Source organism: Ranitomeya imitator, chromosome 8 (genome assembly GCF_032444005.1).
Source record: "Ranitomeya imitator isolate aRanImi1 chromosome 8, aRanImi1.pri, whole genome shotgun sequence".
Lineage (NCBI taxonomy): Eukaryota > Metazoa > Chordata > Amphibia > Anura > Dendrobatidae > Ranitomeya > Ranitomeya imitator.
In genome coordinates this window covers 177,747,388-177,764,634 of record NC_091289.1, presented here as the reverse complement: position 1 = coordinate 177,764,634, position 17,247 = coordinate 177,747,388, and the positions used below count along the sequence as shown (strand labels likewise).

Genomic DNA, 17,247 nt, shown 5'->3' with positions numbered 1-17,247 from the left:
TGATAATTATTATTATTTTTTTTTTTTTGCTGAGGGTAGGCAATTAGAACTTCTGCTATGGGCAGGGCTGTGGAGTCGGTAAGCCAAACCTCCAACATGACTCCTCAGTATCCATGACACCGACTCCACCAAAATGGGCTCTGACTCCACGACTCCGACTCCATAGCCTTGGCTATGGGACCCCATGATTTCTATGCACGCCCCTGCATCCGGGATAAAATAAAAGCAAAGACTGGTCACTCATAAACTCATCAAGAAATTGTGTGATAGAAGAAGTCTTATTATTACTGTATTCAAACAAACACAAATTGTAAAGAGGTTTTCACTTTTAGCACCTGTCCACAGATTACAACCGCAGAGACCCCACTCCCGTGAATTCTCAAGATCAGGGGTCCCAAAGTTCCCTATGTAAATGGAGCATTGGTGAACATATGTAACTTCTATAGGGTTATAGAGGACAGTCCCATAGAAGTGAATGAAGCAGTGATCACACATCCCCAGCACTACTATGTTCACACAGGGGTTTTGGCCCCCCTATGCTTACATGGCGATTCCCGGCTGGGGACGTTTTCACCCATCCACAGTAGAGGATGATCACTGGGAGACCGACAGATGGATCCCCCACTACATGGAATTGACTTGTGGTCCTGTTCGTCTCAAGGAAAAAGTCCAGATTGAAGATGCTGCAGTCAGGGGCGTAACTACACTAGGTGCAGGGGTTGCAATCGTACCTGGGCCCTGGAGCCTAGAAGGCCCAAAAGGTCTCATTGGCCCATATGAAAAGACAAATGCTATTAAAGACTTGCAATAATTGGGGGCCCCATTGGAGCTTCTGCATTGGGGTCCATGAGCTCCAAGTTACGCCACTGGCTGCACTACTTTTTAAGAGCGCCAAGTCTGTCCCCATCACCCATAACACAACTGGACAATCCCTAAAAGTAGTGGCCCCAGATGACTATCCCTAATTTCCTAGGATTTTCAGATACATTTTGGCAGCAGTAGTGGCATAACAGCGATCTTTGGCCGTGCAACCTGTGTTACAGCCAAAGTCGCCACAGCTGTAAATACCCGTGGGGTAAAAATAGGGCTTACAGAATTTGCTATCCGATGAGCTCGCTGGTAACTCATTCTGCAGACTGCTATGTACTGTGATACATAGAGGCTGTAGAAATGCTCCAAAATAATGAAACCCTGCCGCATGAACAAAATATTTGCCCTGAAGTGTCAATATCCATTAATGCTCCCGACCCCATACACATATAGCAATAGCTGTCCGAACATGCGTGTGATCTCGATGGGGAGAGAGATGTAAGGCGCTGAAAACAGTCGAGGGGGTTCTGTTCTCAAAACTTCCATAGAAGAATACAGTGGAATAATCGCTATCATTCAGAATTGGCATCAAGTCAAGTGTCGGGACCCTCGGTGTACAGGAAGCAAAGGGCGTAACTACAGTAGGTGCAGGGGTTGCGATTGCATATGAGCCCTGGAGCCTAAGGGGCTCAAAAAGTCCTTTTGGCCAATATGAAAAGGCCATTACTATTGCAGACTTAGAATAATTGGGGGCCCCGTTAGAGTTTTTGCATTGGGGTCCATGAGCTTCCAGTTACGCCACTGCAGGGAGCCCACTCCACACTGCTTGTATGGAGCAGGTACAGGAGCTGAGCCCGCCGCATACATTACACCCATCTAATTGCAGTGATCACAGCCCTTTATGTGACAGAGGTTGGAAATGGGGTCCTGATGACATAGTCATGACGAAGGGACCTACTAAAGCCCCCGTGTCTGCAGAGTGTCTACACGGCGTCATAGGAAGATGGTATTTTTACAATATAAGCAATGTTAGAATATTCCAGTGCATTGAAAGTGATCGCAGATGCAAGACCCCTAGAGGGTCTAATAAAAATGTAAAAAAAAAATTATGAAAAATGTGTGAAAGAGAATTGTAAGGGCAGAATCTCTGCTTTTTTAGTCATTTTGCCTCAACGAAAAAAACAAAACAATGAAAAGATATTGTAAAGTTGTGAAGACCCCAAAATGGCGATGATAAAATCTACAGCTCGTAACTCAATAAACAAGCCCTGATACAGCTCGAGGTATAGCTCCTGGAAGACGAGGAGGAAAAAAGGAAAGCGAAGACGCTGTCGCCCCAGGGCCCGGATAGACCCGGCGCCGACCCTGCTATGAAATGGTCTGTTGCCCATAGCAACCAATCACAGCGCAGCTCTCATTTCTTATAATTGTCTTCAAAAATTAAAACTTGTGGTAGCTATGACATTTTTTTAATTGAATGTATTCATTATCATCTATATACTGCGAATATGGAGTTTGGTCACTACCACAGTTCCATACCTCCCAACTTTTGAAGCTGGGAAAGAGGGATAAAGTTAGCGGCGCGCAACACACGCCGCGGCAAATTTTAGGCCACGCCTCTGACCACACCCATTCACTAGTCACACCCATATCCACGTCTCAACCACACCCATTTAGCACTGCTGATCACACTGTTCATAAAGAATAATTATAAACAAAAAAATATGGCCACAGTGCTACATACTGTATAATGGCCACACATGATGCTCAATACTGTATAATGGCCATACATGATGCTCCATACTGTATAACGGCCACACAGTGCTCCATACTGTATAATGGCCGCACATGATCCTCCATACTGTATAATGACCCCACATGATGCTCAATACTGTATAATGGCCCCACATGATGCTCCATACTGTATAATAGCCACACATGATGCTCCATACTGTTTAATGGCCATACATGATGCTCCATACTGTATAATGGCCCCACATGATGCTCCATACTGTATAACGGCCACACATGATGCTACATACTGTATAACGGCCACACATGATGCTACATACTGTATAACGGCCACACATGATGCTCCATACTGTATAATAGCCACACATGATGCTCCATACTGTATAATGGCCACACATGATGCTCCATACTGTATAACGGCCACACATGATGCTCCATACTGTATAACGGCCACACATGATGCTCCATACTGTATAATAGCCACACATGATGCTCCATACTGTATAATGGCCACACATGATGCTCCATACTGTATAACGGCCACACATGATGCTCCATACTGTATAACGGCCACACATGATGCTCCATACTGTATAATAGCCACACATGATGCTCCATACTGTATAATGGCCACACATGATGCTCCATACTGTATAATGGCCCCACATGATGCTCCATACTGTATAATGGCCCCACATGATGCTCCATACTGTATAATGGCCCCACATGATGCTCCATACTGTATAATGGCCCCACATGATGCTCCATACTATATAATGGCCCCACATGATGCTCTATACTGTATAATGGCCCCACATGATGCTCCATACTGTATAATGACCGCACATAATGCTCCATACTGTATAATGGCTCCACATGATGCTCAATACTGTATAATGGCCACACATGATGCTCCATACTGTATAATGGCCACACATGATGCTCCATACTGTATAATGATCGCACATGATGCTCCATACTGTATATTGGCCGCACATGATACTTCGTACCGTATAATGGCCACACATAGCTACTCCTACACACGCGACTGCGCTCCGTACACTTTGCATACACGGCTCCGCTCCATACACACGGCTCCACTCCATACATCTCAAACACACACGGCTCCGTTCCGTTCACCTCATACACATTCAGCTCCGCTCCATACACCTCATACACACACGGCTCCGCTCCATACACCTCATACACATACGGCTCCGCTCCATACATCTCGTACACACGGCACTACGTACACCTCATACACACACCGCTCCGCTCCATACACATTGCAGAAGCTGCTCCGCTCCGTATACCTTGCACACACACGGCTCCGCTGCGTACACCTCATACACATACGGCTCCTCTCCATACATCTCGTACACACACGGCACTACTCCGTACACCTCGTACACACACGGCTCCGCTCTATACACATTGCACACTCTGCTCCGCTCCGTATACCTTGCACACACATGGCTCTGCTCCGCACACCTCGTACACACGTGGCTCTGCTCTGTACACCTCGTACACACGTGGCTCCACTCCATACACCTTTCACACTCTGCTCTCATCCGAACACCTCTTACACGACTCCGCTCCGTACACCTCGTACACACGCGGCTGTGCTTCGTACACCTCGTACACACGACTCCGCTCCGTACACCTTTCACATGCTGCTCCGCTCCGTACACCTTGTACACACGCGGCTGTGCTCCGTACACCTCGTACACACGCGGCTGTGCTCCGTACACCTCGTATACACGGCTCCGTACACCTCGTACACACGCGGCTGTGCTCCGTACACCTCGTACACACGCGGCTGTGCTCCATACACCTCTTACACACACAGCTCCGCTCCGTACACCTTGTACACACGCCGCTGTGCTCTGTACACCCCTTACACACACGGCTCCGCTCCGTACACCTTTCACATGCTGCTCTGCTCCGTACACACGCGGCTGCGCTCCGTACACCTCATGCAGACGGCTCCGTACACCTCGTACACACGTGGCTGTGCTCCGTACACCTCGTACACATGGCTCCGCTCCATACACCTCTTACACACGCGGCTCCACTCCGTACACCTCATGCACACGGCTCCGTACACCTCGTACACACGGCTCCGTACACACGCGGCTGTGCTCCGTACACACACAGCTCCGCTCCGTACACCTCGTACACACGCCGCTGTGCTCTGTACACCCCTTACACACACGGCTCCGCTCCGTACACCTTTCACATGCTGCTCTGCAACGTACACCTCGTACACACGCGGCTGCGCTCCGTACACCTCATGCACACGGCTCCGTACACACGGCTCCGTATACCTCGTACACACGCGGCTGCGCTCCGTACACCTCGTACACACGGCTCCGTACACCTCGTACACACGCGGCTGTGCTCCGTACACCTCGTACACACGCGGCTGTGCTCCGTACACCTCGTACACACGGCTCCGTACACCTCGTACACACGGCTCCGTACACCTCGTACACACGCGGCTGCGCTCCGTACACCTCGTACACACGGTTCCGTACACCTCGTACACACGGCTCCGTATACCTCGTACACACGTGGCTGTGCTCCGTACACCTCGTACACACGCGGCTGCGCTCCGTACACCTCGTACACACGGCTCCGTACACCTCGTACACACGCGGCTGCGCTTCGTACACCTCGTACACACGCGGCTGTGCTCCGTACACCTCGTACACACGGCTCCGTACACCTCGTACACACGCGGCTGTGCTCCGTACACCTCGTACACACGCGGCTGTGCTCCGTACACCTCGTACACACGGCTCCGTACACCTCGTACACACGGCTCCGTACACCTCGTACACACGGCTCCGTACACCTCGTACACACGCGGCTGTGCTCCGTACACCTCGTACACCTCGTACACACGCGGCTGTGCTCCGTACACCTCGTACACACGCGGCTGTGCTCCGTACACCTCGTACACACGGCTCCGTACACCTCGTACACACGCGGCTGTGCTCCGTACACCTCGTACACACGGCTCCGTACACCTCGTACACACGCGGCTGTGCTCCGTACACCTCGTACACACGCGGCTGTGCTCCGTACACCTCGTACACACGCGGCTGTGCTCCGTACACCTCGTACACACGGCTCCGTACACCTCGTACACACGCGGCTGTGCTCCGTACACCTCGTACACACGCGGCTGTGCTCCGTACACCTCGTACACACGGCTCCGTACACCTCGTACACACGGCTCCGTACACCTCGTACACACGCGGCTGTGCTCCGTACACCTCGTACACACGGCTCCGTACACCTCGTACACACGCGGCTGTGCTCCGTACACCTCGTACACACGCGGCTGTGCTCCGTACACCTCGTACACACGCGGCTGTGCTCCGTACACCTCGTACACACGCGGCTGTGCTCCGTACACCTCGTACACACGGCTCCGTACACCTCGTACACACGGCTCCGTACACCTCGTACACACGCGGCTGTGCTCTGTACACCTCGTACACACGCGGCTGTGCTCCGTACACCTCGTACACACGGCTCCGTACACCTCGTACACACGGCTCCGTACACCTCGTACACACGGCTCCGTACACCTCGTACACACGGCTCCGTACACCTCGTACACACTCGGCTGCGCTCCGTACACCTCATGCACACGGCTCCGTACACCCCTTACACACACGGCTCTGCTACATCCACCCTGTAAACACCTCCTGACCTCACACATACGCTGCCTTACCCTCCTCCGGCGCCATGGCAACCAGCAAAGTCTTGTACACGGAGGTCCTCCTCCCGAATCCGATCATGTGACCCCTGACTCCTCCCATCCTGTGACCTCATCACAGGTCCTGTGCACAGAGCAGCCATTATGTGCTGCTGTGCTGGCCGGGTGCAGGGAGCTCTCAGCTGACTGACCGGGTGATTCACATACCTCCCAACCAGTGCGGGACAATTAATGTCCCGCCCGGGATCGCGGGGCTGACTGTCAAAATCAGGACAGTCCCGCTGGATCCGGGACGGTTGGGAGGTATTATCTGTGTAGGGACACTTGGGAAAAATAGTGCTTTGAACCTAAACACCAGTCATTTCAATGCATTGATAAATGAACTGTATTAGGATTTAAAAAAATAAAATAAAAATTGTCATTTCCAGATAGTCAGAACAAACTACTGGCAATTGCCCACAGTTAAGATGAAGTCCAACTAGAAATGAGGTAACTGATAGGTGATTCAGCCAATCAGCGGTCACCTCTGTTAAGGAATGGGCGGGTCGCGGTGACGTCCTTCCGGTGAGTGATACCTCAGCAGCTGGTAGGCGGGCGGCTGCGCCGGCTCCCTGCTCCGCCCTCTCCCGCTCTGTATGCTCTTCCGTGCCGTGTCCCGGTTCCCTCCAGTGTCCGCCCGCGCTCTCCTGTGTGCTGTCATGAAGCCTCTCGTAGTGTTCGTCCTCGGAGGACCGGGCGCGGGGAAGGGGACGCAGTGCGAGAGGATCGTGGAGGTGAGTGCGCGCGGCTGTCATTGCCCCCGGTAAGGCCGGTCCTGCTCCTTAGTAATCAGGGGGGACCGGGCACTACAAGGCTCAGCATGCCGGCGATAGATGTGTGACATCACATCCATTGCAAGTTTTTTTTTTTGTTTGTTTCCATCTTTGTAGAAAAAAATGCACTAAAGGGGTTAAAGCGCCGTCCCTTTAAGTGTTTTGCGCTTTCTCTATTTTTCTTGTGTTTTTTGCAATAATGCGCCAAGTTTTTGCGCTTTTTTTTTCTGAACGGAAATCAGATCTTATTATTATCTTAGATAATTTGGCTGATCAGGACTCTTCTCCCTATTATTACACCGTCACCCAGCTTTCCCAGGATCAGAAATCGCGCTGGAGGCAAACGATCGTTGTATCTATTCTGGCTCCTCCAAGGTTTTGCACTTGTAGAACCTTCGTTTTCTGGCTGTGTGCGGGGTGAAACCTGACCCGAGTAATCGACAGCGTCACCGGGAGCAGCCTCTCGCCCGCGGGCGATCTCTGCGCACAGAGCCAGATGTCAGGATCTGCTCTGCGGGCACAATACTGCGGGGTTTGTAAGAAGTTTTCCAACCCAACGGTTCATTTTATTCATTCGTTTCCCAATAATCTTGGCCGATCGCCTGACGATCCGACAGAATCCTCGTTCGTCGGATGAAATTATATTTTCTTATGCACAAAAGATCGTTATTTTCGGCAGCGCGTCAATGCTGTGTAAACCGGACCTGTGCTGCCGAGAACAAAAAAAACAAACAAACCACAGAATGATCTATATATTACTGATCACTCATTGGTCGTCCTGTGTAAACAGTATTAAATTACCCCCAACAACCGGTAACCTGGCTGGCAGTCATATAACATGTAATGTAAATGGACCGTTAGTTTTGGTGATATTGCAAAGGCATGATGAAAAAGGAGGCGGCTTGGGGTCCGGCCGTCGGCTCCGGCCGCTGATAGTCTTCTATTGACGTCTGGATCCTGGCCTGTGATATCTGCCCCCCCCCCACCATACCTCCAGCAGTGATGTTTGGTTGCATTGTTATGGGCAGACAATGGACAACTTGACCCCATATTGATTTTACATTTGAGGCATTGTGCAAAGATTTTTCTTTCCCACCATATATTGCCTTTTCCTCTTGGAAATGATTTCTATTGCTCAGCTGTATTTGTAAGGCTATGTGCACACGATGCGGATTTTGCTGCGGATCCGCAGCAGTTTCCCCTGCGTTTACAGTTCAAAAAACCGCTGTGCACATGCTATGGAAAAAAACGCGCGGAAACGCAGCGGTTTACAATCCGCAGCGGTTTACAATCTGCGGCGGTTTACAATCCGCGGCGGTTTACAATCCGCGGCGGTTTACAATCCGCGGCGGTTTACAATCCGCGGCGGTTTACAATCCGCGGCGGTTTACAATCCGCGGCGGTTTACAATCCGCGGCGGTTTACAATCCGCGGCGGTTTACAATCCGCGGCGGTTTACCCTCCGCGGCGGTTTACCCTCCGCGGCGGTTTACCCTCCGCGGCGGTTTACCCTCCGCAGCATGTCACTTCTTTTGTGCGGATTTACAACTACCCTTATGAAAAACTGCAGTTGTAAATCCGCAGTAGAAACTGCGATAAATCCGCAGTGGACCCAGACTACGTGTGCACATAGCCTAATTCTGCAGGCTTCAGAGCTGAAATCTTGCACTCAGTAAGTTAAAATCTTGGATAGTTTGTCTTTGCGACAGACCCGGACGCCCCCCCGCAGTCACGCCCTTGTACGCGACATCTGGAGGAGTCTGGAGAATTACAAACCCTTCCTTTAGGTGCGGTCTCCACCCTGCGGCCAAAACTGCAAAAAAATAGTTTTGCTTTGCTAAGTTTATACTCTGAAGACCATAAATGTGGTGCTGTGCCGGTCTCAGACTGTAATGACAGGTTTCCCGGATTTGTTGATCTATAGAACAGAAATGTATAAAGTACAAAGTCTCTCTGTGATAGAGCAGAAAAGCTCAGGATATTCCTGCTACTCGTGCACAGACCGCCATGTTGGCAGCGATGAGCCGGCACTGCTGGAGTAGTCGCAGCGGTGAGTGCATGTTGGGGGGGACTACTCCAAGGGAAGGGTCCTTATATTAGACCAGGGGTGTGTGCACTGGCATCTCTTAGGCGGCTGCAGATTAGGTGAATGTCGGCTGAATCTCACTATACGATGGGTTGGCGGACAGCTGATGGTCAGGGGAGATGTTGATCAGATATGACCGATTATTGTCAATCGCATTGTTTGCCCGTAAATAAGCCGCCGGCTGACGTCATTCGGAAACTTTCTTATAGGAAACACAGGAACGCTTGTCTAAGCGAGGGCTCCTGTGTATGGGAGAGGCGGCATTAGGCGGGCCAACCTCTACGTATGCTCGGCCTAAAGGTACCTTCACACTCGGCGACGCTGCAGCGATACCGACAACGATGTCGATCGCTGCAGCGTCGCTGTTTGGTCGCTGGAGAGCTGTCACACAGACCGCTCTCCAGCGACCAACGATCCCGAGGTCCCCGGTAACCAGGGTAAACATCGGGTAACTAAGCGCAGGGCCGCGCTTAGTAACCCGATGTTTACCCTGGTTACCAGTGAAGACATCGCTGGATCGGCGTCACACACACCAATCCAGCGATGTCAGCGGGAGATCCAGTGACGAAATAAAGTTCTGGACTTTCCTCAGCGACCAACAACATCACAGCAGGGGCCTGATCGTTAGTCGCTGTCACACATAACGATTTCCTTAACGATATCGTTATGTGTGACGGTACCTTTAGACGCCGGTGTACCCTCCCGGTAATCTCTCCTACCGCCCAGACACAATGCCGCAGACTTTGGAAGCTAATGACCCTACAGAAAACAGGAGCTGTTACCAGTCACGTGTATGTTGAATATTTTTTGCCTTGTCTTTGCTCTTATTCTGAGAATTATCCTCCTTTTTATTTTTAGAAATACGGCTACACCCATCTGTCAGCGGGAGACTTGCTGCGTGACGAGAGGAAGAGGCCCGGCTCTCAGTACGGGGAACTGATCGAGTCTTACATTAGGGACGGGAAGATCGTCCCGGTAGAGATCACTATTAGCCTGCTGCAAAGGGTAAGTAGTCCTGGAGCGAGCAGAGGCCACCGACCTCCATTACAGCGGATGCACACACGGGTATCGGTCATTTATATACATTTGTTTCCCCTGTGATTTTACGATGATGTGCCAGTAGAGTCATACGTTGGCACTAGTGATAAGTGAACATGCTGGGATAATGTGTTATCTGAGCATGCTCGGGTGCTAACGGAGTGTTTTTGGTGTGCTGCATGTCTTGCGGCTGTTCAACAGCCACAACACATGCAGGGATTATCCGTTAGTTACTCAATCCCATGCAGCCAAGGGGCCTTGAAGATATTATTTGAGCACACCGAAGTCACTCGGTTAGCACCCGAGCATGCTCAGATAACACCTTATCCCAGCACGTTCGCTAATCACAATTCATCACCAATCCTATTAATTCACCCATACATGATGCTCTACTGCCAGGCATGCAGGAGCAGATTGCACGGGAGAACTTACTCATTTCAGTCACTCACCACCTTTCAATACTTCTGCATTTTTTTTTTCCCAATCCCGAAGTTGATGTCCTGAACATCCCCTGTACAGTAATGTGGGTTTTGCACATCCATGTTTCCGGGTCCATACTTGGACTGCGATGCACATCTTGGCCGAGGCCGACACATTTAGGCCAGGAGACCTGAGATGTATGAAATAAAATCCTGTCCAAGCTGTTCAGCTCACACACGATCACTCGGATGCAAGTGTAGCAAACCCTCAGCTGTGAGAAGTATTAGGTCTTTATAGATTTTTTTTTTTTTTAACACCAAAATGTAATTCATTCACTACATTCAAACAAAGATATTCACAAGGGTTAAGAGTAGATGCAGAAAAAAGTTTTAGCAAGCTCACACTTTTTTTGCACATTATGTAATGTTAAAAACTACTTTTAATGATTTCTATGAAGACACAAAACTCCACGATTGAGGGTTAATGTCGGGTGCGGCCCTTTGTAGTGCTGGAGATCAACCTGACACGTAGCAGCCGGTGACTATTGCATTAGTGCATGTTATCAGCGGCATTGTTAATTATTAATCCGTGACCATGCAAACACTAATGGGAGGACCATTAAGGTCCATAGGTGGGTGTTTTATTTGGTTACACGGAGGGTCCATTTTATGCCATAAGTCCTACAAAGTTTCTAATTAAAGGGGTCTGTTAAGGAGGACTTTCTCCACTCTCTCCATCTCTGCGGGACGTCATCACATGGGACAACTGCCAGATATCTGCGGTTTATGACTCCTGAGACCAGGGGCCGATCACTGCAAATTTCCAGGATGCTGATCTCCTGTTCTCTTAAGGCTACTTTCACACTGGCGTTTTTTTTAATACGTCGCAATGCGTCGTTTAGGGGAAAAAACGCATCCTGCAAAGTTGTTTGCAGGATGCGTTTTTGCTCCATATAGAGTTACATTACCGACGCATTGCGACGTATTGACACACATCGCAACCGTCTTGCGACGGTTGCGCCGTGTTGTGGCGGACCGCCAGGAGCAAAAAACGTTAAATGTAACGTTTTTTGCAGCCGACGGACCGCTTTTTCCGACCGCGCAAGCGCGTCCGGAGCTCCGCCCCCACCTCCCTGCACCTCACAATGGGGCAGCTGATGCGCCGGAGAAATGCATCCACTGCACCCGTTGTGCGGCGCAAACAACGCTAACGTCAGTAACCTCGGTCCGACGTGCTGCGACGGGCCGAGCCCGACACTAGTGTGAAAGCAGCCTAAGACTTTCTAGGAATAATGTAGTGATCATTCGAATGTGTATAGATAAAAATATATATTTTTATAAAAAAAAATAATCAATTCGGTCTTAATGTGTCTGTAGAAGTCCAAACTATGAAGATCTAAAGCTCAATAAGGCATAAGATAAACACTCTGCAAAGGAAAATAGAAATATCCTTTTTTTTTTTTTTTTTTTTTTTAATATCGTAATAGTCCCGTAAAAAGCCCAGGTATCTCCTGCTGTAGGGCAAACATTGGGGTGATATTAGTGGGGTCGGCACGTCCTTTTATCATAAGATAAAGCCTCCTATGTACAATAGATAGCAGCCTGACCTTCCTCCCCGGACCCCCACACGCAGGGTTTTGTATGAGAGCTCCATTGTTGGGCTCCTGGTTCCAGATAATCACAGAGGCTCAGGCAGTCTCCAAAACTGGACATGCCATATCCTTAAAGGGGTTTTCACACTAACAAAGTTAATTTTAAAGTTGATTTTACACCTTGGCCGTCGGCCGATCCCGCATGACGGTGATCTCAGACACCTCCAGTAAAGAAACCAAATCCGCTGCGAACCGAACCAAATTCGTTGCAAAACGAAAACCAGTCTTTGCATCTGTATTTGCTTTGCTCATAACGGATCCAGAATATTATTATTATTATTATTATTATGTATTAGCGTATTTGTTCCCCTCGATTGACGACCTCACATGTGAACAGACCCTTACGACATTTTGGAAGTGATATTTTGGGATACTAGTGTCTTTATCCGTCTTGTGCTGTTTGGGGGACCTTTTGGGTATATTAGTTTTTTTCATACACTGTTTTCTTTGTTGCCCGTCCCCTGGATCTATTTAGCGATATTGTTGTTGCGACTTTTTTTTAATCTTGTTGATAATTTCGTGATGACCTTGTCCATTTTTATCATTCAATATTAGTATTGACCGTTGTAGTATTTCTTACATCGCTGACCTTGACAGTCATGCAATAAATGCCATAAAAACGAAACCCAAAACAGAATTTTTTTTTTTTTTTTAGTTAGTTATTTTTATCGTTTGCATTTTTTTTTTATCAGTATATTATATAGTTTAATGAACGGTGTTGTTCACAATCTAAATCTCGTCATGCAAAAATCAAGACATGTCGACACGGAAAAATAAGTCATGGCTCTCGGAAGAAGGGCGGGGGGGGGGGGGGGGGTGGCTGGACTGACGGGAAGGGGTTAATATTCTATGACTTAATCTCTCTTTCCGGTCCAGGCAATGGAGCAGACCATGGCGGCCAATATCGAGAAGAATAAGTTTCTTATTGACGGCTTTCCCAGGAACGAGGACAATCTGCAGGGCTGGGACAGGACCATGGATGGCAAAGCTGCTGTCTCTTTTGTGCTCTTCTTTGACTGCGATAATAAGGTGGGCTACGTCAGGGGGGACATGCGCGGCCAGATCTGTCTGTCCGTCCTTCAGCAGAGCATTTGCCTTGCATTTGGATCAAAACTACCAGAAAGCATGGGTTAAAAACTTTCTTCCCCTGCAGTGTTTTTATTAAAGAAACTCAAAACACTGCACTACTTACCCTCCCCGGGTCCAGCGCTGAGTCTCTTCCACTGCTCCCAGGGTTTATTATTGTCTGCAGCACCTACCATTACTACTGCCAATCACTTAGCTCAGAGGCTATGTCCCAGTTGATGGTATCAGCTGCTCAGAGCCATTGATTGGGTGCAGCACTAGCTACATGTCAGTGCTGCAGCGAGTAAAACTGTGCAGGACCTGGGGAGGGTGAATAAAGGACTTTTTTTTTTTTTTTTTTCCCTTAAGCTCCAGCTAGAGTTCAGGGGGGATGCTGAAACCTTTTTTTTAAACTGTCCTTTGGAAATTAATGGTAGTATAGATTTTTTTTATTTTTTTTTTGCATGCCTGTGCGAGGGCTTTTCATGGCTGGAACCGTTTGTAATGATTTCCCCTTGTGTTAGACTTGTATTGATCGCTGCCTGGAGAGAGGGAAGAGCAGTGGGAGAAGTGACGATAACAGGGAGAGCCTGGAGAAGAGGTGAGTGCAGACTTCTCACACGCACATTATATCGTTATGACCACGCGGATCTCTAGGACCAGCCCTTCACAAACCCTGGTGATATAAATGGCGGCACATCGGTCACTTCTTGGGGTTATCCGTTCTAGGGTCGTTTACCCCTTTCTAACCCAAAGAAGATGATTTTTTTTTTTTTCCCTTCTACTGTATGTTGCTGGTAACGTTTGGCTGATATGTCTCAAATTAGTGTTTTTGCAATGCATCTATTTTTATTTTTTTTATTATTATTTATTTACATAAACACTTTATTTTTTATTTTTTGTCTGAAAGGGTTAGTTCTATAAATAAAAGTATCACTCACCCACAGGATATGTAATAACAACTGTTGGATCAATGGGGTCTGAATGAGACGGGGCAGTAGTTTCGCACGTGCGTTCATTCTCTATGGCTCTGGGGAATTAAAATATGTAGCAGCACAACGGCGTTGGTCAAAGACGAGTGCCAACCCCTGACTCACAGAAATGGGACTTCTATATCTAATTGTAATTGCTGCACCCGCAAAAATAGCTGAAAGCCTTTTGGATTACATGTGCAAAGCCAAGTTTCTTAGCTGCGTTCTCCTTCATTTTCCAGGATCCAGACTTACCTCCAGTCCACCAGGCCCATCATTGACCTGTATGAACAGAGGGGAAAGGTCCGAAAAGTTGATGCTTCACAGTCTGTAGATCAGGTCGGTTACAACTTACACGTGAGAGAAACTATAACAAGACATCTGCTGCTGTTTGAGAATCTGCCGCCAGGTTTTGGCTGAGTGCAGCATAAATTAGAGGCAGAGACCCTGATTATAACGCTGGGTCACTTACTAGGCTAATTGCTGTGGTTTAGCTAAAATATGGTTTATCGGCTGCAGCTCTGCTAGTCCTCGATATTCATAACCACTGTTTCTCTCCCTGCCCCCAGCATTGATTGGCTGCTTGTTGCCTATGCACAGCTATCACTCAATGGCCTGGGTGAAGATGGACTAGTGAGAGGACTAGCCGAGCTGCAGCAAGTGAAACCCTGATGGGAACCTACCGTAACTGCAGGGACAAACCAAAAAATGACACCACTGCAATCTGGGATCTTATTCACATTAGGAAGTGTATAACTGGGGACAGATTCCCTTTAAATGACGTAAATATTGATCTGATGCTTAAAGGGTTGGATTATTTGATCATCTTTGTACCCATTTAATGTCCATGTAATGCAGGGATTTGTGGGGTCCCTCCAAACTTTTAGCTTGTTTCCTGCTTTTTTCTGATGGATGAACGAGTCCCCTCCTTATTAAAGGAGTAAAGTCATCCTCTTGCCAAAGGATAGGGGATACGTTCTTGATCACTGGGACCCCCATCATTCCTTATGCAGTGTTTTGTGTTCAGTGGAGTAAGTACCTTTGCCAGTTTATTTTTCATGGGACTATTGGAGATACAGTGCTTGACTAATTCTGCCTAAGTCCCATTGACCATGAATTGGCACAAGCTGGACCTTCACTTCATTCAAACAGGAATAGGGGGTCCTGGCGAATTTAGAACAGCGGGGGCCCCCATCATTTACCACCTTTTTAATACTGAATTAATAACATTTTTCTAATATCGACACTCTTTATAACTTTTGTATTTCTTTTTTTTTTTTTTTTTTTTTTTCCAGGTCTTCAACAAAGTCAAAGAAATCTTTGAGCATGAGGGATAACGAGGCTTCCCGAGACTCGCCCACATCATAAACTTTATTCATTGCCTAGTTTATATCTATTTTTTTTTCTTTTTTTTTTTTTCATGTATGCACTGTAATACCGGGTTATATTGTACTGCCATGTCTTTTTATTTCTGCCAACCCTTCTCGTCCTGCAGAGTTTGACTGTTTCTTCCCAGCCCATCTGACAAACAGAGCACAGCTGTGGGGGTGGAGGGGTTAAATGTCCACAGGAAAAAGTGACCCTTTTATATTTATTCAGAAAAAATGGGCTAAATATATTTTATGATAGAATCGCAGCCGGTGGTTTTTCTCTTCCTTTCAGGATTTTGGAAAGTTTGTGGTCTGTACATGATGGGGGAGGCAGCGCTGGTGTTGACGAGGACATCGCCTGGTGGCTCAGGCAGTGGCATCATTGGACCTGGGGGACGATTTTTAGTTTCTGGTGGACTCATTGACACTCTTTTTTTTTTTTTTTTTTTTTGTCATCCTAAAAGTTGTCCAACTAACTCCACTTTTCATGAAACCCTGCTACTTGGGGGCGACTGCCAGAGTTGACCTCTTTATTGTTGACGGAAAAGTGGAAACTTGGCACAATAAATGGAGGTATTACCGGTATATAAAATATATTCACCAGATAGGTGATGTATATATGACTGCTGGGACCTCCATCGATCAGGAGTAAAGGGATCCCCCCCGGATAGGCAATGTATGTATGATTGCTGGGACCTCCAATGATCAAGATTATAGGGATCCCCCAGGATAGGAATTACATGTATGATTGCTGGGGAGGTCCTTCGTTCATCTTTGGGACCTCCAATGATTATACATTTACCATCTGTCCTGTGGAAAGGTGATAAATGTTTTTTTTTATGGACAACTTTATGTGCCCAGCTTTAATAGGAGTGCATGAGTTAAAGGGTTAATACCTGCAGGCGGCTCTGTGTCCCTCCTCCGCTCCCATTTACCTGCACAATGACATTTCTGGAAGGTTTGTGCTCACCTGTGTTAATGAGGGGTGAGGGATCAGTGCATTCTGGTAGATGTAGAGGTTTGCAGTTACGTCTTCTACATTACAACTAATGGTTTGGGTTATTTTAAAGTGGAGCAGCTGTATTATAAGGCAGTGGGATACACGCTGACCTGGAATAAGATAAGGTTTAAAGGGACACGGGGGGTGCAGGACCTTTGTGGGTGGAGCCTGCCCCATCATGCTCCACCCCCTCCAACACCCTGCGCTATGCATGCGGGTGTCTGTTCCTGGAGGACCTCCGCAGGCGTCTGTTAGGGTGTAACACTATATGTAATGCTGGTTGTATCTTGTCCTTCCAGTTTACTGGCTTTTCCAATAAGCCTCAGGTATCGGATATACAACATTTTTTTTTGTTTTAAAGTAAAGTTTACGTACTGTATCTTAACTTAGAATAAATGCGGCGTCAGAGAATATCCTATTGGTTAAATCAGAATTTTGTGTTTTATATGTATTTTATGTTTGCCATTTTTTTATTTAATTTTTTAAAATAGAAATCCGTCAATTTGTATTCACAATTAAAATTGGTAATCTTGCCACTAGAG

The 17,247-nt window shown here is 47.8% G+C and overlaps 1 protein-coding gene across 1 annotated transcript; it reads left to right on the top strand.

Annotated features, from left to right (window-relative positions):
- The first annotated feature begins 6,855 nt into the window (after window positions 1–6,855).
- On the top strand, window positions 6,856–15,971 carry CMPK1 (cytidine/uridine monophosphate kinase 1). Its single transcript, XM_069737961.1, has 6 exons — window positions 6,856–7,065; window positions 10,049–10,195; window positions 13,176–13,328; window positions 13,889–13,965; window positions 14,578–14,674; window positions 15,631–15,971. Exons 1-6 carry the CDS (start codon window positions 6,928–6,930, stop codon window positions 15,670–15,672), a joined length of 654 nt encoding a protein of 217 aa, XP_069594062.1. The 5' UTR covers window positions 6,856–6,927; the 3' UTR covers window positions 15,673–15,971.
- The last annotated feature ends 1,276 nt before the right edge of the window (window positions 15,972–17,247 follow it).